The sequence below is a fragment of the Thunnus maccoyii genome, chromosome 11 (assembly GCF_910596095.1).
Source record: "Thunnus maccoyii chromosome 11, fThuMac1.1, whole genome shotgun sequence".
In the NCBI taxonomy this organism is placed as follows: Eukaryota; Metazoa; Chordata; class Actinopteri; order Scombriformes; family Scombridae; genus Thunnus; species Thunnus maccoyii.
In genome coordinates, this window is record NC_056543.1 from 1,042,844 (window position 1) to 1,064,690 (window position 21,847).

General features: G+C 42.3%; 1 protein-coding gene across 1 annotated transcript; it reads right to left on the minus strand.

The window, feature by feature from the left end:
- Positions 1-10,939: 10,939 nt before the first annotated feature.
- On the minus strand, positions 10,940-15,825 carry LOC121907566 (chymotrypsin B-like). The gene is made up of 8 exons (XM_042427200.1): positions 15,732-15,825; positions 15,333-15,507; positions 14,974-15,077; positions 14,768-14,847; positions 14,418-14,493; positions 14,154-14,337; positions 11,527-11,651; positions 10,940-11,392 (listed from the first exon to the last, which is right to left on the minus strand). Exons 1-8 carry the CDS (start codon positions 15,792-15,794, stop codon positions 11,231-11,233), a joined length of 969 nt encoding a protein of 322 aa, XP_042283134.1. The 5' UTR covers positions 15,795-15,825; the 3' UTR covers positions 10,940-11,230.
- Positions 15,826-21,847: the final 6,022 nt, after the last annotated feature.

Genomic DNA, 21,847 nt, shown 5'->3' on the forward strand with positions numbered 1-21,847 from the left:
GTGAAATTTCTACCTTTTTTTGCTGTTTTATGTGTCTATATTTCTTTATTTTCTTTTTTTTTTCATACACTTGCTGGCAGGTGTATCTGACTGTTGTTCAGGTGTAGTTTGTGGTAGTGTGGCTACTGGCTCGGTTGGGCAGCATGCCCGTGGTGGAGGGTGGTGCGGAGTTTGAGAAGCTGACACGCCGTCATGCAGTCAAACTTGTGCCGGCAGTGAACTGTTCAGTGGAGGAGGCCACCTTAGCGGTGGGAGAGGTGGTGGGTTGCGGCAGCGTGAAGTCTGCCTCCCGCATGAATGGAGCTATTGTTATCTTCCTTGATAGCACAGCCAAAGTTAGCGATGTGGTGGAAACAGGTGTAGTCATACAAGACACCTTCACTCCTGTTCTCCCGCTGGTTAGTCCAGCTAGAAAGATAACCATCTCTAATGCTCCCCCGTTCATTAAAAATGAAATGTTAGCTAAAGAACTGGCATGGTACAGACAACTAGTCTCCCCGATAAAGATGGTTTCTCTGGGCTGCAGATCCCCGCTGCTCAAACATGTAGTGTGTCACCGTAGGCAGGTTTTCATTGTCCTGAAAGATAAAACTGACGATCTTAATCTGTCCTTTAACTTTAAAGTAGACGGGTTCAACTACATGGTTTTCGCCACGTCGGAGACCATGAAGTGTTTTGGTTGTGGTGTGGAGGGGCATTTAATCCGCTCCTGCCCGGAGAGAATGGGGGAGCAGCGGCAGGCTGCTGCCGGGGAGCCGGCTCCGGTCCCTGCTGGGGAGCCGCGGCCTCCGGCGCGGGTGCCGGCTGCGGTCCCTGCCGGGGAGCCGCGGCCTCCGGACCGGATGCTGGCTCCGGCCCCTGCCGGGGAGCCGCGGCCTCCGGGGCGGGTGCCGGCTCTGGTCCCTGCCGGGGACCTGGGCCTCGGTGGGCCTCCTGCAGGCAGTGCCCCCCCGGAATCTTCTGGCGGTGAGGAGCCAGCTGAGAGCACTGATCAGCGACAGGGAAAGGATGAGCATCAGAGCAGTTCAGAAAACACAACCATTGAAACTGATAACAAAGAGAGTGAAAAAGTAAATGATAACCTGTCAGTGTGTGAGGACCTCATTGAAGACGAAGACATGTCTGATGATGATTTGTTAAAACTGTCACAAAAGAGGAAAAGTTCAGAGCCTGTCCAGAGTAGTGCAAAAGCCATCAAAGTCACTAAAGGGACAAAAACTGGAAAATTTGCAGCAGAGTCAGAAAGTGATTTGTCACTGACCCAGGAGGACCAGCAGAGCCGCTACTCTCCGGCTGGTATAAAGAGTTTTCTGCAGGGAACGAAGGGATCCAGGCTGGTGAAAGTAGAGGATCACTTTGCAGACCTGAAGCTGTTTGTAGAGTCAGTGAAGCCTCTGACGAAAAGATCAGGAAACTTTGGAGATGATGTTCTAACAGATCAGGAAATTTATCGTCTGAAGAAAGTGCTGCTTAAAGTAAAAGCACAAATCACTGCTGATGATGATGTTTAGACGAAGGTTCTTGTGTTTTTCTCTCTTCCTGTTATGTTTTCCTACTGTTATGTTTCTTTTAAGCTTCTCTCTCTCCATGTGTAAATTCAAAATAGGCATGTTAAACTTGAATGGAGCCAGGGATGATAGTAAAACAGCTGCGTTCTTTAAGCTGATGGAGCTGAAGAACATAGATGTAATGCTGCTTCAGGAAACACACAGTAGTGCAGATAATGAAAGTGACTGGAGGAGAGGATGTAACGGGGAAGTCATTCTGAGCCATAAGTCCAGCTGTAGTGGAGGAGTGGGGATTGTCTTTTCCAGGAGCTTCTTGCTTTTCTCTTGTGAAGTTGAGGAAATTATTAAAGGCTGTTTATTGAAGGTCAAAGCTCAATTTGAAAATATTACTGTAGTTTTCATCAATGTTTATGCACCAACCAAGGGGGTGGATAGACTAGCGGTACTAGATGTTTTATGTGACACTATCAGGAACTGCAGTAGCGATGAGTATTTGTTTTTAGGAGGTGATTTTAACTGTACTGAAAATCCAAAGCTGGATAGAAACCACCAAGAGCCTCATCCTGCTTCATCACGCAGGTTCAGACAGTTGACTGAAGCTCATGAGTTGTCAGATGTGTGGAGGATGTTTTATAAAAGTCACAGGCAGTACACCTGGAGTCACTCTAAAGACAATGTGTTATCTCTGGCCAGGCTGGATCGTCTGTATTCTTTTAAACATCACATGAACCTTTTTAAAAGTTGTCACATTAACCCAGTGGGCTTCTCTGATCACTGTCTGGTTTTTTGCTGTGTTTTTATAAAAAATGTGCGTTTACAGAGTGCTTACTGGCATTTTAACACTGCCCTGCTTCATAACAAGGCTTTTAGAGCAGCTTTTGAATGTTTTTGGTTTACCCACAGAAAATGTAAGTCTGACTTTGCCTGTGTTCAACAGTGGTGGGATTTTGGGAAATCACAGATTAAACAGCTGTGTCAGCAGTTCACTCGTAATGTCACTAGAGACATAACCAGATCTATGAGGGACCTGGAGACTCAGGTGGTAGAACTGCAGAGTTTAGCAGGTTCTACAGGAGATCGAGGGCTTTTAGATTCCCTCAAGTCTAAAAAGTCGGCTTTGGCCAACCTGCTGGGCATCGCAGCACAGGGAGCTCTGGTCAGGTCACGGTTCCTCGACATCACGCAGATGGACGCCCCCTCTCACTTCTTCTTTGGTCTGGAGAGGAAAAATGGACAGAGAAAGATTGTTCACTCTCTGTGATCCAGCAGCGGCTCTGCAATCTCAGATTCTTCTGAGATTAGGAAATTTGCAGTCAGTTTTTATAAAGATCTGTATAAGAGTGAACTAACAGACAATCCAGATGTGTGCAGCAGCTTCTTCACCGGTCTTCCTCAGGTGGATGCTGGAGCCGATGCAAAGCTGGAGGCTCCGGTATCCATTAATGAACTGTATACTGCTCTGATGAGCTTACAGAGTGGAAGAGCTCCAGGTATAGACGGTCTGCCTGTTGACTTCTATAAACCCTTCTGGTCCGTGTTGGGTGAAGACCTGTTGGAGGTTGTCACAAGCAGCCTGGAGAGAGGACGGCTGCCTCTGAGCTGCAGGAGGGCGGTCATCACTCTGCTGCCCAAGAAGGGAGACCTGCAGGAGCTGAAGAACTGGAGACTTGTTTCTCTGCTCTGCACTGACTACAAGATACTGTCCAAGGTCCTGGCCAGCAGACTCAGAGAGGTGATGGCTTCTGTCATCCACACTGATCAGACATACTGCGTGCCCGGCAGGCTGATAAGTGACAATGTCACTTTAATTCGGGATGTTTTGGAGGTCTCCAGCTCTTTGGCTGTAGACACTGGTCTGATTTCAATAGACCAGGAAAAGGCTTTTGACCGGGTTGAACACCAGTATCTATGGCAAACTTTAGCTGCTCAACCCTGGTTTCATAGCAAAGATCCAGGTTCTGTATAGTGACATTGCGAGTGTTCTGAAAATCAACGGAGGTCTGAGTGCTCCTTTCAGTGTCCAGAGGGGGGTCAGGCAGGGCTGCTCTCTGTCCGGCATGCTCTACTCTCTGGCCATCGAGCCTCTGCTCCACAAACTGAGGAATGATCTGACTGGTGTTTGTTTTCCTGACTGTGATGCCTCTTTTAAACTGTCGGCGTACGCTGATGATGTCATTGTCCTGGTCAACACACAGAGAGATATTGATGTGTTAGTGAACACCGTTAATCTGTTTGGTTGCATATCCTCTGCTAAAGTAAACTGGGGGAAGAGTGAGGCTGTCATGGTGGGGGATCGGCTGGTGGATCAACTCAGGTTACCTGGAGGTCTGGTCTGGAAAAAAGGAGGGCTAAAATACCTGGGAGTTTTTCTGGGCAATGAAATGTTCTTACAGAAAAACTGGGACAATGTCTTAGAAAAGGTCAAAGGTCGGCTCATGAAATGGAAATGGCTTCTACCTAAAATGTCCTACAGAGGTCGTGTTCTTGTGATTAATAATCTGGTCTCTTCTGCTCTGTGGCACCGGTTGGCCTGCGTTGATCCTCCAGCTTCTCTTTTATCACAGATCCAAAGGGTTTTGGTTGATTTTTTTTGGGACAGGTTGCACTGGGTACCTCAGAGCGTGCTGTTTCTTCCTAAGGAGGAGGGTGGACAAGGTCTGGTCCATCTGGCCAGCAGGGGCGCTGCCTTCCGCCTTCAGTTCATTCAGAGACTGCTCACTGGGCCCACAGACCTGGTGTGGAGGACTTTATCCTGCTGCATCCTTCAGCGGTTTGGTGGTCTGGGACTGGGTTTGTCTCTGTTTCTAATGGACTCCAAGAGGTTGGATGCTTCGTCCCTGCCGGCCTTTTATAGAAGTGTCTTCTCAGTGTGGACTTTGCTGAGGAAGCAGAGGCAGGAGCAGGATGACTCTCTGTACTGGCTCCTACAGGAACCTGTACTGTTTGGAGGACTTTTGGATTGTCCCAGCTGGGGTGGACCTACTCTATCCAGACTCCTTCACACTGCAGGAGTTTCTACTCTGGGGCAGGTGGTGGAGCTGGCAGGACCTCGGTTGGATGATCCTGTTGGACTAGCTGCTCGGATGGGAGTGAGATCTACACGAGTTATAAACCAGTTACTGAAACATTGGAAACAGAAGCTGACAGGACATCAATGCCTTCTGTTAACTGACTTTTGTGATGGCGCACTGCTGCTAAACCGTACGGACCCCTATCCCACCATTGGACTGTTTCCGGATTTCAAAAACTGTTCTGGTCCTTTACTTGAGCCTGTCGACCCTGTGGGAGCTTCTTTGGAGGACGCCTCAGGAAAGACTCTGTATAAGTTGATGGTTAAAACCTTGAACCAGAACAAACTGAATGGACGCAGTGACACCCCGTGGAGGACGTATCTGGACTTAGACCCTGATGTCAAACCAGCATGGAGGTCTTTGTATAAACCTCCTTTAACAAAGAAACATGCGGACCTGCAGTGGAGGATCCTACATGGCATTGTAGCAGTGAACTCCTTTATCTCTGTTATTAATGCTGCTGTGGAGGAGAAATGCCCCTTCTGCAGCCAAAGAGAGACGGTGTTTCACTGTTTCTCAGAGTGCTCTCGTCTGACGGCTCTGTTTGTGTTGTTGGAAACCATTTTTAGCAGATATGGAGAAATTTTTATGAAGCAGGTTTTTATTTGTGTTTTTAAATACACTCGCCAACAGAACAAGTGTCAGATATTGAACTTTGTTTTGGGGCAGGCAAAAATGGCGGTGTATGTGAGCCGCAGGAGGAAGGTGGAGGAAGAGCTGAATGTTGATGTGGTTCCTGTTTTTGTCAGAATGGTGAAGTCCAGACTACTGGTAGAGTTTAGTTTTTACAGAGCTGCTCATGACCTGGAGACTTTCCAGCTGATTTGGGGTTATGGGGGGGTGCTCTGCTCTGTAATAGATGGACAGTTGAGTTTTGGACATGTGCTGATGTAACTTTGATACCTGATATGTGATTATATTATGTATGTGTTAATGTAGTGTATTACGTTTTTTTACGGTGTACATAGTGGATAATAAATGTTGAGTTTAAAAATCAAAAAATCCCTCTCTCTCTCTCTCTCTCTCTCTCTCCCTCTCTCTCTCTCTCTCTCTCTCTCTCTCCCTCTTTCTCTCTCTCTCTCCCTCCCTCCCTCTCTTTCTCTCTCTCTCTCTCTCTCTCTCTCTGTCTCTCTCTCTCTCTGGTGCTGTTGAGCCGGGGAGGAGGTGCCGACTTTGAATGTTGTGTTTACACAACTGACTAATCCTGCGTAGTATGCCTTTAAGTAGAGCACTTGAGTAAATGTACTTAGTTACTGTGTGAGAAACAGAGCTCTACATGAAGACCAGCAGAAGAAGAAGAGGCGGCACGATGCAGAGTGGTCACTAGAGTTTATTTGAGGGGAAACAGCATCACGTTTTCTTCTGTACAATATTCAACAATCACCTCCAACAGAAGCCCTCAAACTGCCCACAGACAGTGAACGCACCACGCTGCCCAGGAGAATAATCAGGGGTTTAATTGGAATAAATCAAACAGGAATTTATTGGTTTTCATGTGAAATATCAAACAGTAGAGTCGTCCTGCAGCAGCAAACAAACATCACATCCAGCTGTAATCCTACATTTCCTACACTAAGTGTAAGTTAGTGTAGGATTATATAAATATTATCTGCCATTGTTACATATTTGGGGTCATTTATATTAATATTTGGAGTGATTTATATTAATATTTATGGTGATGTATATTAATATTTGGGGTGATGTATTAACCTATTGTAACTTATTTTCTCTTATTTCTAATTAACGTACAATTTAAAAAAAATAATAATTCAATATCCACCTCTACTTAAAAAGGAAAGAAAAAGAAGAAAAAGTCAGATGTTGACAGAAGTTGTGAACCCTGCTGTACATTTTTTAATATTTTAATAATAAACAGTTAATATATTTATCTATCACATGATATCAGTATGACATTAAAGTGAAAGTGTGTCCTGTCCAGAGTCTCTGACATTACAGAATAATGGTAATAATGATAATGTTAATAACATCAGGACTAATTATTTTATTATCTGCATCATTCTGTATCTTATCATTTTAATGTACAGAATTGTGGAAGTAAGATCATTTCTCCTCCGCTTTGTTACTCGTGTGTGTCATTGGGAAAAGGAATGTACTCTAGGAGGCCCACTCCTCTCCTTCCATCCTGGCAGAGGTCCAAATAAGGTAATATTCTGGGTCTCACAATAAGCAAATATGGTTTGGGGGTCTTGGTTTCTTAGGGAAAGATGACTCTCACATATATGGTAAATAGACTGTACTTGTGTAGCACCTTTCTAGTCTTCCAACCACTCAAAGCGCTTTTTACACTACGAGTCACTTTCACACACATTCATACACTGAATGGGTACGGGGCTACCATGTAAGGTCTCAACCTGCCCATCAGAGGAAATATAATCATTCACACACTGATGGTGCAGCCATCAGGTGCAGTTTGGGGTTCAGTATCTTGCCCAAAGACATTTCGACATGGAGCCGGGAATCGAACCGCCGCCCCTCTGATTAGTGGACGACCCGCTCTACCTCCTGAACCACAGCCGCCCCAGTATGTAGAAGTATATCTCGAGGCCATTGGCTGTAATCATATAAGCTGATACATTGACCAATCACAGATCATTTCTCTGTTCTCTGGAACTATAATAGATCAGGTTTGCTCTTTGTTCGTTGAGACAAGCTGATGCAAATCTTTGTGTGTTTTGTCTCCTTATTGTACAATAATAATTTATAATCTTCAACCCAGCAGTGTTTTGGATATTATTTCATATGTGTGTTTAATGTTTCCAGATGATTTCCACGACAATATACATACATACATATATTTGAGCTCACTGTAAAGTCACTAAACCTGCCAGATGTTAGATATTAAGTCCCTGTAGGAATATTATATCAGGAATAATATAATATTAGGAATATTATAGGAATATTATATCAGGAATAATATAATATTAGGAATATTATAGGAATATTTCAGCATGCAGGGTTTGAACCATACCGTGAGTGAAGTAGTTGCTTTATATTGATTGTTGTTGATGACCTGCTTTATTTTTGTGTACAGTCCTGTTGAATAATAGAAGCTGTGATGAAACAGCTCAGCCGTAGGCTTGTAGAGGACAGTCACTGCAAATGTACGCAGGTCAACAGGTGGCAGAAATGCTGCTACTTTGAGCCCAGCAGAGGGCAGTGTTGACTGTGGAATGGTTCAGTGTCAATAGTCTAATACAGTGTGGAGGAGGATGCATCATGTTTATTGATATTAGATTATAATGTCTCACAGGTTATTACCATGTTGGTGCTTGTTATATATGTATATAATGCTACCAGCTTAGATCATTATTTTATACTTTTTATTCTCTCCACTTCAGTTGAAAGTGTGTGCTGACTGTGTGGCAGTGATAAATAAAGTGTTCAGAGCTTCAGTGGCGTCCTCTTGTGTTTCTAACTGGACATGTTGCAGTGGGACAGCATGTCTAACCACTATGAAGTGATGGTGGTGAACTCATTAAGCCACTTCAACAATAGAAGACATCATCAATAATACTGATTTAAGTCAAGCAGATCAGTTTATTCAACTCTGAAATATCACTTTACTGTCAGAATATTGTTCAAGTATTTTACTGATGTTAGATAATGTAAAGTATATTCACTAAACCTAAATATACATCATATATAAAACACCAAATATAATAATAATAATAGTAATAATAGTAGAGTATTATTACTTTTCCTTTCTTTTTAAATGCGTTACCAAGTTTGTTAAATGAATAATCGATCCTTTTAAATTGTATATGTGTCTGTTTTTTAATTAATGAATTAATTTTATTGTATTTGTCCCATGTTTGATTTCAACTGCTGGCGTGGTCGTCTACTTTATTCCTGTTTCCTCTCTCATCACGTGTTACTCTGTCCATATACCTCTGTGAGGGGTCAATGTCAAGTCAAGTCAAATCAAACTTTATTTGTATAGCACATTTAAAAGAACTGACAAAAGTGCGGAACAAGCTTAAAATAGCAAAAATAAATAAATATAAAAGTAAATAACAAATAGAAATGAAAGAGCACACAATGTACACACTGTACAATAGACATAATAATAATAATAATAATTAAATAATTCTGGCTCAATAGAAGATGAAGTCAAAGTGTCAAGCTCAACCTGAATTGAAAGGCAGTGAGAAGAGGAGGGTCTTCAGCAATGACTTTAAGGTTTCTAGGGTCTGAGCAGTCCTCACATGAATAGGTGAGCTGTTCCAGAGATTAGGAGCAGCCACCACAAAGGCTCAGTCACCTCTGTTCTTGTGCCTGAATCTCAGAACATCCAAGAACATCTGGTTGGTTGACCTCAGTGCTCTAACTGGAGTATGATGATACAGGAGTTCTGCTAGATAAGGTGGTGCCAGCCCATTTAAAACCTTAAAAGTAAAAACATAAAATTGTAAAATCAATCCTAAAATGGACAGAAGGCCAGAGGAGAGAGGCCAATACTGGTGTTATTTGATCATGTTTTTTTTACCAGTTAGAAGACAAGCAGCTGAATCTTGTAGTAACTGCAGACAATGAAGAGTCCAATGAAGAGGCAATAAAAAGAACATGCTCTGGTTTTAGAGTTGACCACAGTACAGAAACTGCCCTGGTCAGAGTTCAGAGATAACCATGAAGTTTCTGTTCTGGTACTTCTTGACCTCAGTGCAGCTTTCGATAAGGTTGATCATGTAATTCTTCTTCAGCGCCTTGAACGCTGTTTAGGTCTTAGAGGCACTGTTCTTAACTGGTTTTCTTCTTACCTTACTGGTAGATCTTTTTCTGGTCAATTCTTGGTCCTCTACTGTTTAATTTGTATATGCTCCCACTTGGGTCCGTCATTCAACAATACAATATATCATATCACTCCTATGCTGACGACACACTGTTATACATCTGTTTCTGCCAACCACCTTAACCCAGTGAATGATCTCATCCAGTGCGTTACTGATGTCAAACATTGGATGGCTAAAAATTACTGACAGCTAAATGAAAACAAAACAGAGATTCTTTTAGCAGGTCTGAAGGCTTTGAGGCACCAGATTCACTCTTTGTTAACTCCCCTGTCGGTAAAACCCTGTGAGCATGTCAAAAACTTGGATGTGATTTTAGATGCTCTCAACATTTAGAAGCACATATCTAATATCTCTCAGACTGATTTTTATCATCTTAGAAATATATCTAAAGTTAGAGCTTTCCTATCACAGTCAGATTCTGAAAAGTTGATTCATGCATTTATTTCCAGTCGACTAGATTACTGTAATGCACTTTTTGCTGGACTGGCAGAGAACTTAATACACTCCAGCTTATTCAGAATGCTGCAGACAGAGTATTAACTAAAACCAAAAGGTGTGAACACATCACTCCTATTTTAACGTGTCTTCACTGGCTCCCAGTAAAAAAAAGAATTTAATTTAAAAATGTTCCTTTTTTTTAAAAACTATGCACGGCTTGGCTCCCTCTTACATCACTGACATGCTCACTGAATACACACCAGACAGACACCTGAGAACATCAAGTAAAGGTCTCCTCACTATACCGAGAATAAACTCTAAATCAGCTCATGGTGCCTTCAGTCATTATGATCTTACTCTCTGGAATTCTCTACCACATGAACTCACGTCTGCTACAACCATGTCTTCTTTTAAAAGCAGACTAAAAACATCTTTTTTCACAAGCTTTAGTTAGGTTTAAAGTGTGTGGTTAACGGGCAAAACCTTCATTTTAGAATCAGTATTATTATTGTTATTCCTTTTTAATAATAATGATACCTTCTTATCCTACCCTCTTTATTGTAATTCCTTCTTACCCTCTAATTATATTTGTTGTCTTGTATGTTGATGTTTAACATCTCCTTATTTTTATTGTTTTTATGTTGCATGTTTTATATATGTATTGTTAATGTAAAGTTAAACGGTTTTGACATGTATGATCTTTACCTTTATTTTTGTTTTTAAGCACATTGAGTTTATGACTGTGGTATTAAATGTGAAAGACAGCAGCTAGAAAGACAGCAGCTCATCCAGTCAGCTGGACTGAATCTCCAGGTGCATTCTGGGAGTGATTGACGGCTCAGATTACATGTTTAGAAAAGATCAGGATTCCACATTTAACTGCACTTCAACTCCAGGTGAGAACAACTATAACTGATGAAATGATAATATTACAACCTGTAGATTAAATTAGATCATTAATATCATTGATTCAAGAGGAGTGGAACAACCTTCATGGGGATCAGTAAAGAGATGGAAAGAGATGCTGTAATAAGATTGATGCTTTATTAAAGGGAAAACACAAACTGTAAATGTCTCATTAAAACAAAGAAAATACATTTTTATAGGTTTATTTATTTATAATTGCTTCAGCAGAGAAAGCCTTTCAGATTTCTGTAGTATAAAAATAAAGTCACTTTCCTGGTGACGTCTTACTTTAATAAACTTTTGACATGTGGTCTGTTTGTCTTTATGCTAAGCTAAGCTAACTGTTTCCCCCTGCTTCCACTCTTATGCTAAGCTAAGATAGCTGTTTTCCCCTACTTGCAGTCTAATGCTAAGCTAAGCTTGCTGTTTTCTCCTCCTTCCAGTCTTGATGCTAAGCTAAGCTAGCTGAACTTCATTTTGAGCAAGTGAAACTCTCTCAGTTGGTGGCGATGGTTTGGTCTATCCAGGTGCGCAGTGCTGTGACGCGGGCGTACACACCAGGCGCCATGGTATCGCAGGGGACTCTTCCAAAGGACACGACACCAACCAGAGTCCAGGCACCAGCCTTCTGACAGACCAGAGGACCTCCAGAGTCGCCCTGAAAACAAACACACACACAAAATAAGCACACAAACAAACAAATAACATGTGTAGCTGATAGGTACATGTTAGCATGTCTATCTTCCAACATGTTGCTAATATGCTTGTTGGTGGTTAGTGTGCAGCACCCACCTTGCAGCTGGAGGTTCCGTTGGCTCCGGCACAGATCATCTTGGAGGTGATGCCGAAGAATTGACTGCACTTACTATTGGTCAGCAGGGGGAGGGCTGCCTGCTGCAGCCGGGTGGCCGGGTTACCTGCAACACATCAACACATCACACTGATGTCTATACTGCCCCCAGTGGTCAAAGCATGCCATGTTTCCTGTGTTAACACTCCCCTTAGTGGTCTGAGAAGCTGTACAGGTGAGATTTAACCAGGTATAAGGCACTGAAAATAATAATAATAATAATAATAATAATAATAATAATAATAATAATAATAATAATAATAATAATAAATATAGCTGTAAGTGGCAATTTGCGGGTTCAAGCTTTTTAGCACTTAACAGAGGGAAGCAGCTCGATCAGCCAAAATTTAAGGTGAGGTGGTGAACCAAGATGAGCAAAGTCACTTCAACTACTTTAGTTCTATTTAAAGGAGTGAGTCACCAATAATAATAATGATAGTCACTGTTGTAGTGGGTCAGGCCCCAGCAGCTGTAAAGCACTAATAATAATCATAATAAACATAATTGATGTGGATATTTTGAGTGATGGTCAGCACCTCAGTGGAGAAAAGTAGGCACGAGCCTTTGATGTCTTAAAGCTGAAAATGTTTGTTGAAGCCCTTGATCAAGGAGAACTGAAATAGCAAACATTGAAGTCTTCTGCAACTTGGATGCTGTCTCTTTCCATTCTGTCCTCTGAAGGTTTGACTCTCAGGGTCCTATCTTACGCCCGGTGCAGAGCGGCACTACGCGCAGCGCAAGTCTCTTTGCTATTTTAAGACAGACGCAGTTGTCATTTTCCCGTCCAGCGCCCACGTTGTTAAAATAGCAACGGCACTTGCGCCCATCAGTGCGCCCATGGGCGTGTTGGTCTAAATGTAAGGTGTGGTCAGGCGCATTGTTGGCGCGTTGCTATCTTGAGGCAGCAGAGAGCGATTGCGCCAACAAATACCTGGTCTAAAGTCAATGGTGCAGTGTTTCACTGTTATTTTAAGGAGCGTTATCAGGACAGTAATATGCACCTACACAGGCGGCTGCACCACATACACTCTGCTTGTTACACACACAGGACACACAGCAGCACACAAACATGCACAAGGTAACAAATAAAAGGATTACAATGTGAAAGATTATTATTGTGTATATTAATATATTTTAAAAAATACATGTCATAATGCTCAGTTATAATATTCATCAGAATTAACTAATCGCAGTAATGATGGATTAAATTGTTGAATTATTTGACCAAATCGTGTAATCATGTAGGTATTTAAACAGACGGACAACAACGGATCAGACACAGATCGACTTTCCTGCTGCATCAGTACATGATGACATGAGGAAATAAATGAGGTGAAAACAATGATTAAACTAACGAAGGAAATAAATCTGCACAGCTTCTAGCTGCTGCCAGCAGCAGGATCAGCACCTTGGAGAGCTCATCAAGTCCTGATAACTGTGTTGATGATTCTTTACATGATTAAAATTAATTCTTTAATTTTTGAACAATATTTAACAAATATTCTTTAACATTTTTGAAGTTACAGTGATCAAGTTTCTATACTTTCAACAATTAAAACCTGCTGATTTGACCTGATACTCCCTGACTGAACAAAACGATTTTAAAGAAACCAAAGCTGTAATTAAAATAATAAACCTTTTCAAAAACCAAACGAAGACAAATTTGCAACAAATAAATGAACAGGATTTTAAACTGGTGGTCTGGGACCACGGGAGGGTCCAGGAGCAGCAGTGTGCTCGTTATGGATCGTGCACTTTCCCTTTGCGCACGAGCAGATCCGTTTCCTCTGCAGAGAAGCGCTCCTTCTTGCTACTCGGCAAATACGCCGTTATAATAGCAATCCGCCAAGGTGCAAGCACACCTGGCTCTTAAAGGGAATGGGAGATGACACTGTGATTGGTTTATTACATGTTACGCTGAAAACACACCCATGATTAATTAGGAGACTATGGACAACCCCTTTGAACCGTGCGCCTGGCGCAGCGACCATTTTTCCACCGTTAAAATAGCAAAAGTGGATTTGGACACACCCTCAATGCCATAGCGCTATGCACTTCAGACCATGCGCTTTAGATCGTTAAAATAGGGCCCAGAGGCTTTAACCTAAGCAGATCAGCCTACACTATGAAAAATTAGTCTAATTGGTTCATTAGTTTCTAAACAAGGAAGTGCATTTTACCCGTGTTAGTTCAGGTCACGTTGCATGGAACTTCAGGTCACTGTCAGCATATTCTGGCTACACATTCACCTATCTTTGTTGTCTAGGAAGGCCCCCTCCAACCTTGGTAACCACAGTAATGCTGATTTACCCTTTATCAGAGAGGCCTCTGCCTTCCCCAAAACATCAAAGAGGGTTCTGGAATCTCAAGGAGAGGAGAGCATTGTCTCCTTTCTACTTAAGAATTACAGTGTGACCTCAAGGCACCATTATTATCAGGCCTCAATAAGCAGGAATGAGACTTTTAAAATGTACAATTAGTAACTAGCCCAGGCTTGACCCGATGTAACCCAATTTGTAACCCCTAAAGATGGAAAATTCCATAATAATAATGATAATAATTAAGTCACCGTTGCCGCTGGTCCAGCCCCAGCCGGTGGTCATGCACGTTGTGCCTGGGGGGAAGTTGTCTCTGGTCTCGGCCAAGCACACGGGGGAAACACGCCTGTTTATCTGGGCGGGTCTGGCCAGCTTGATGAGCTGGATGTCGTTGTTAAAGCGGGTGGGGCTGTTGTAGTCGGGATGTGTGAACGCCTGACAAGAAACGACATCATTAGCTGGTGAACACGCAGGAGCTCAAGAGACATGATGAAGTCCTGCTGCTTGTTGCTCACCTGGCCGACCCCGATCACCTGGACGTCCTCGGTGGAGGAGCGGTCATGTGCTCCGAGAACCACAAGGTCATACTCCCTGCGGAAAAACATGTGAATGAAATCGGCCAATAAAAAATCACCTGAGAAACACCTGAGCAACAGGAGGCGGAGCCTAATGTCAGCTGCTGGCTGAAGCTCATATTCAGAAGAGGAACACTGATCATACAGCAGGTTTAACTGAGCAGCAGATTGAGTTCAGCTGTCAAACTGTCTTTATTTAAACATTTATAAAGTTTAAAGTTGCATTTAAACATTGGTTGACAGGACAGGTGAGGGTTAAAGGTTAAAGGTTAAAGATTGTTGGTGTTTACCCGACGGGACAGTGAGCAGCGGTTACCACCCAGTTCTGGTTGATGAGGGAGCCTCCGCAGTAGTGGGAACCACTGCTTTTCTGAAACAACCACATGTTCATGAATACAACTCATTTGTGTGTGTGTGTGTGTGTGTGTGTGTGTATGTGTGTGTGTATGTGTGTGTGTGTGTGTGTGTGTGTGTGTATGTGTGTGTGTGTGTGTACCTGAAGGGACACCTGCCAGGGCCAGGAGTGAGGCTTCGCCTCCTCGCCGTTCACGATATCAGAGTAACCGCTGATGTCGGGGGGGATGGCGGGAGTGCCGCAACCTGGTGACATCATCATAAAGACATCATCATAAAGACATCATTAACAACAACATGAGTCAGGAAGTTTGTTCCTGATCTTTGCGAACAGACGACACAAAACACCTCGAGTCACATTTTCAGTAAGAAACGATTGTTAATAAGATCAATACTTTTAAAGTGATCAGCCAATAAACACGGATCGATCTCAGACTGTGTCCAGTTATCTTCAGACACTTATAAAAATCATTTTATCTTCATAAAGTCTTACGGCCTCACCACCCTGCACACGTGGGATCTCTTGTGATGTGGGAAACTGAGCAGGATGGGGCCTGGTTAGTACTTGGATGGGAGACCTCCTGGGAATACCAGGAGCTGTGAGCTGTCTCTCTCCTCTCTCCTCCTGTTGCTTTCTGCAGGTATTTCTGCCTCCAGAGCTGCTCAACACCCACTGCTACAATTATTATTATTAGTCTTATTATGATTATTACCATTATTATTACTATACATCTCTATGTGGAACTTGCATTGTTCTCTCTCTCCTCTCAACCGGTCGGTAGATGATGGCCGCCCACCCAGAGCCGCTAAATATGAAATCTATAAATAAATATAATAGTTGTAAATTAAAAACAAGCAGCTCAGTCTACCCAGCATGCTTCACTCCCTCAGCTGTCTTACCGTAGGCGGCACCGGCGAAGGCGAAGCAGGAGAGGATCCACAGGAAGACCATGGCTCGAACATGAAAGCTCCGTCTGAGAGACGAACCTTTATACAGACGAGGAGCGACGGGATTGGACAGGAGGGACGTGTGTGTGTCTGTGTGTGTGTGTGTTTCTATGGTGCAACCACTGTTCTGTGTAATTAACTGAGAAGATGTGCAGGAAGATCTTGTGAAACATATTTATGTAAACGTCTCTGATGTCTGTTGTGAAAACTTCCACAGTTAAACGTGTGACAGTAGTTTTGTGTCATTGAAGTTTTCACCAAACTGCAGCCGTCTGTGGTTTGCAAATGTATAAGTGAGTCACTGAGAAGGACTTGTAGTGATATGTGGCTGATCAAGTTTGTAATTATTGGGTTTGATCAGTTATTGTGACAGTATTATTGATGTTAAAGCCATCTTACAGCAGTAGTGAGCAGACTGGTGGTGAAGTAATCTATCATTATAAATAAAACTGATCCTGTGTGTTTAACCTCTATAAATGCTGGTTCACTTTTAACTGGCTCAGTATGTTTTGGTATTTTTGCTTTGGGATCCTCTGTTTCAGCTTGGTGTTATTTAGGCAAAGCTACGAGCTGCTGCATATTCTAAAATAAATGCTACTGTAGGTGCAGAATGTTACAGTTCAGTTTTATTTTGCAGGCTTGTGCTACAGCCACTGATGTTGAATGTCCTGTGATACCAGCTGGCTTTATTGTCCAAGGTAATATCAGTGTTTAATATAAACCTCACATTGCCAGTCTTTGCACAGTAAGACATGATGGGTACATGTGGTTGAGTTTCAGGGGACATAATGAAGCGGAGGGAAGGGATGTCGTCTGTTGAAGGTCAAGTGCTCGTGGGACTTCAGGTCTTCACCTTTGGTTTGGCTGCATACTTTGCAAACTACAACAGTTTATTCTGCACTATGCAGAAGATGCCTCATGAAGTTATCCAAAAGTAATGTAATAATCTTTCAATGAATCTTGTATTTGGGTGCCGACTAGTTCTCTGATCATTCCAGCTAATGTTTACACTGCTTTTTACTTGTTGCTAACTAGTGCTGGGCGGTAGGACCAAACATTTGTATCACAGTATTTTTGTTTTTGAATGACTGGGCCTTTATATAGGTTCATAGTGGCTTATTCTACTGTCAGGAGTAAACAGAGTTTACATGAAGCACTTCAAAAGTTTGAGTCTGAGTCTGAGTGAACCGAACCACACACATCACATATTCATCCAAACACACTGGTGTGTTCACATGTATGAGGCTGACTGACTGTAAGGAAACTAAAACAACGTACAGTAACGGTTACCTGGGAGAAACTGCTGCTGTTCCTGCGGTCACTGCTCTCCTCTGCAGTCGGACCTGCTGCTGCCAGACTGTGTAACTACTACATATGGATTTACAGCGTTTGTCAATATTGTCGTCCAGGAGGCAAATTTACGAATCCTACTATGGCGAAGGCATGAGCCGCCCTACTCTGCCTCTGATTGGCTAGTACTCGTTGCTTTCGGTGGTTGTTTTGGTTAGGTTTAGGCATGAGGAATGAGATTGGTTAGGGTTAGGGTAAGAATATCAGGGTAAGCCAATCAGAAGCAGAGTAGGGCAGGTGACGCCTTCACAATAGTAGGATTCGTAAATTTGCATCCTGCAGATGGTTTCACCTCCACAAAATCAACTGGAAGAAAAGAGCGAGGCCGGCTGGATGAAACAGCGGTAACGTTAGTCCATTAAAACTGCACAGTGTGTATCTTATCATTTTATCCTTGCATTTGGAAACTTGCAGACATGAACCATTTTATTTCATCTTCAAAGTCTCTGCTTCTCTATGTTTACACATAAAAACAAACCGACTTGCAAACTGCCCTGCATGTAGTTAGCCATAATGCTACTACAGGAGGTTAGTTCCTGTGTTTACTTTCATTCAAACTCAGAGTTTTGAAGCGGTGTAGGAGAACGAGTGCCAGGTCACGGTGACCTGTACCAATGCCAAACATGTCAGTCCACCGAACCAAAACAGGAGACATCTGGAGATATTGGGAAAGAGGCGGAATACCACACACACATAGTGCAGAGATGCTCACTCAAATTTGGTTAAAGTCTAAAGTTAAGTGAAATTGAGAAATGTCCCATTCTTCTTTAGAATTTAGGATAGCCAAAAAGTCTGCTAAACAGGATGAAACTTGTCACGCAACTTGAACACATACACACACACAGCCTGTCTTCAGTATAAAAGGCATGTCACGTTCTGTAATGTTGGAATTTTCTCTGTCTACGTTGTCTGGTGAGCCGTTGTGAAATAAAAGAGATTCCCCATCTGACACCTGTGTCTCGACCATCTGATTCCTCTGTTGTCCACCTCTTTCTGCCACAACAGCGGTTCATGTTAAAATCATGTTTATTTCTAAAGTAGTAGGAGGCTGAAGGAGGTTGTCCCGATAACCATCATTATACTTGAGGCCTTGTTCAGTTTTTCAAACCACAGAAAAATGTGAAAGATTATTAACCACCAGCCAAATTTGACTGATTAAAAAAATCACCAAGTTTCTAAAACTAGGTTTCAAAATTGTGGAAAAACAAGCAGTGTTCTGATCTCTGAAACGCTGGGGGTGTGTCCACTGAAGGCGCTGAAACCACTGAAACTGAACAGTCGGAGCCTCTGAACTCAACAACGCTCATGCCGAACTCCCATAAAAAATATACAATTTAAAATAGGCCTCGTTTCTAAGTGTAAGACAAGCAACATGGATGATATTTTGGGCGGTCATCCGCTAATCAGAAGATCGGCGGTTCGTTTCCCGATTCCAGTCCGCATGTGGATGTGTCCTTGGGCAAGATACTGAAGCCCAAATTGCTCCTGATGGCTGTTCCATCAGTGTGTGAATGATTACATTTCCTCTGATGGGCAGGTTGGGACCTTACATGGCAGCCCCGTACCCATTCAGCATATGAATGGGTGAATGTGACTCGTAGTGTAAAAAACACTTTGAGTGCTTGGAAGACTAGAAAGGTGCTATACAAGTACAGTCCATTTACCATTTACCATTTATTTCAAAAATAAAGTAACGCTAGGAGCCACTGCTTAATTCAGAACCTATTTTGTAGGTAAATGTGGACTTATTTCAGTAAAAACTTAAATGAGTAGTTAACAAGTGATCCATTGTCAGTCATTGTTATATTAAAGTGTCATTTATCAATGGAGTTCAGTGTCAACGTTACTCACTTGTGTGCTGAAAAGTGCCAGCGAGGGTCTGGATGTAATAGCCGCAGGCATGTGTCTGTAGTGAGGGCGAAGACACTGGAGTAACGTCCGCAACGCAGCCCGAGACAGCGAGGGTGAGACTGGACAGAGCGCAGTCAGCCACTAAGTTACAGTCCGTTTCATTTGGTCGCCTGTCGATGGCGTCATACCCCCTCTACCAAAGAGTATATGTAGTATATGTGTCATGCAGCACTGTTGTTGTTGTCCGCTACAATGACGTCTACCAAAGAGTATACATGTACAAGATAATATGCTGGTGTAATGGTTTCTGCCTTCAGATAACCGATACCCCCTGCCGATGTGGATAAGGCACCGGCAGACAGCTGTCCTCTACCTCTGACCGAGGTATCGAACATGTTCCCAAAATCTACACAGAAGACCATCCTCGCCTTGTTTAGGGAACCAGAGTTCAGCCTGGCTTCTATAATCACCAGCTGTCACTGAACCTCTCTAAACGGGCCTATTTACTCAGGAATACCTGACAGCAGGGTCGCAACAAAGTGTATCGGTGCAAATAGGTGTTGGAGGTTTGAAAGTCCTCCAAGAGGGCCTCTAACAGGTCATCACTGGAGGAGGCCCACCCTGATGGTCGAGGGCTTCGATGTCCTGGCCTTAACAGTTTAGCCAATTAAAGTATAATAAACCGTTCAACCTGATTCTGAACTCTGTCACATCTTATCATATCAATTATTACATCTAAATCTTTACAATTCTGTTAATTAAAAAACATTGCAAGTTTATCCTTAGCAAATTTCATTATAAAGACCTCAGAGATGAGCAAAGACAGGAACTTTGGTTGGAGTGTATAAAAATACTAACCAGTTTTATTTGTTTTCTCCAAAAATACAAAAAGTAAAACATAAAAGCTTGAGTAAAAAGTGAAAGATTCAAAAAGGCAAACTGACAAAAGGACCTCAAGTGACGACCCAAAAAGAGAGACCCCCGTCTCTCTTGGCTCTTCTTTTTATATCAATACATCTCCCCCTTCTTACATTCCTACATCCATATCCAGAACATCTACCAGCTACATGCTGATGTTTTATGATGAGAAATCGGTGACCTTTCTTTGACTGTCACTTACAACACATTCCATGGAACATTTGAAACTTCTATTTTTTTTACGTTTGAGGTTAAATTTAGGGATGTCTCCTCGCTGCAATAAACCGCAGCTTCTCCTTGGGCCTCAGGTTTGTTTAGTCTCACATGAAAGTTCAGATGTAGTTCACTAAAAACTTGCGCAAGTTCTGCACAAATGGTGTAAGACATTTGACCGTGTTTTGACATATCACCAATTATAATTAAATAATGTAGTCAGAGGTAGGTTTGAGTGGAGTTCATCTCAGCCACTTAGAGTGGAGCTTTCAACACTCATCATAGGTCATAAATTGACCTTTATTCAGTTTTAAGCCACACTTTAACAAAGAATGTTTTAGCTCTTGGTCGTTTTTAACTGAATCTTTTAACCAGATGAAGGATTTTAGTCATCGTCTGGATCTTGAGTTGTCATAGTAACAAGCTGAGCAAACGTTAACAGCAGCTCGGCTCGCAGCCCCTCCTTTGTTGTGATACAATGAAGTTTTGCATTAGTCCTCACTGTTTCTTGAACATACATATTCCTCTGAAATCATATTTACTTTCCCTCATTTGAAACAATCTTTGGATTCAGTTTGGTAACTGCTGATTTTTTACTCTGTACATGATTTGAATAGTTTTGAAATCAACCAGGTCCTTAAATTTCAGTGCATTTAGTTTGATGAAGAGTGGGTTTGTTGGTTCTCTGTAAGTGGTTTTATTTACGATTCTTATGGCTCTTTTTTGGAGGATGAAAATCGGATCTGTTTGTGTCATAAGCTTCGTCTACATCTTCCACATAGACTTTGTTCCAGTCTTGTATCATCAGATCTTTTTTAAAAGGATTAATTGCCCCTTCTGATTTTTGTCTAATTATTTTGTAAGTTGTCACATCTTTATTTGTACAGCTCTGAACGACCACAAACGCTGGCAGATGGTCACTTGTGTCATTTATGATTAGTCCACTTATTACTTTCCTATCAATTACATTAGTAAATATATCATCAATTAATATTGCTGTTTCTACAGTAAAATACTGCAGGAACAAGTTGTGGTTTTCAAGCAGTTTCTTCTTGTTTTTCCATCATTGTAGTTGTGATGGTGGTTGTGTGTGTTTCATCAGAGTTCAGGAGTTTAAAAAGTGTGTGTGAGTGTGTGATGTTGGGTAAGGCCTGCTGCCGGCTCACTGCATCGCTGAAGTCTGATATATGGATCAACACAGGTCACTGAACCGTGATGGATCGGCGTTTGTACAATCTGATTTTTTGCACTTTTAGACTGATTGTCTACCAGCTGAGGGAGAGAGAGCTGCTTTCAGTGGATCCTCATCTCTCTGATATTAAAACATGTCTTCAGATGGCGTCTCAGGGTCGCTCAGGTTGTTGGCAAACTTGCAGTGTTTTCTAACTGCAGATATTAATCCTCAGGACTCCACCAGTAGCCTACTTGTGTCCAGAAAAGAGCTCGTAAAGTCTGACTTCCTGTCTGTACTGTACATTGATGCACCTGATGTGTGTTGGCCTTTAGACTTCAGATCTGTGGACCCCTTTAAAAAGCAGCAGAAGACCCACCTCTTTACACCTGCCTTTGAGCAGTGTTCTTTCTCTCTATTTTATATATGATCTTTATATTGTGTCTCTTTTTGGTCTTTCCTTGTTTTACTTCACCCTGACTGCAGCAATTCTATTGAAATGAATAGATTGAGTTTGTTGTGAGGTCGCAGTATCACAGTGACAACAGCTGCTGTTTTGTAACAG

Excerpts from the sequence above, each read along its gene's own strand:
- LOC121907566 (XM_042427200.1), bottom strand. The coding sequence starts at position 15,794 with ATGTTCGAGCCATGGTCTTCCTGTGGATCCTCTCCTGCTTCGCCTTCG. Across the intron at positions 14,494-14,767 it reads GCTGCTCACTGTCCCGTCGG|GGAGTATGACCTTGTGGTTC; the intron begins GTAAACACCAAC and ends GTTTTTCCGCAG. Across the intron at positions 11,652-14,153 it reads GGGCTGGACCAGCGGCAACG|GTAACCCGGCCACCCGGCTG; the intron begins GTGACTTAATTA and ends GATGTGTTGCAG.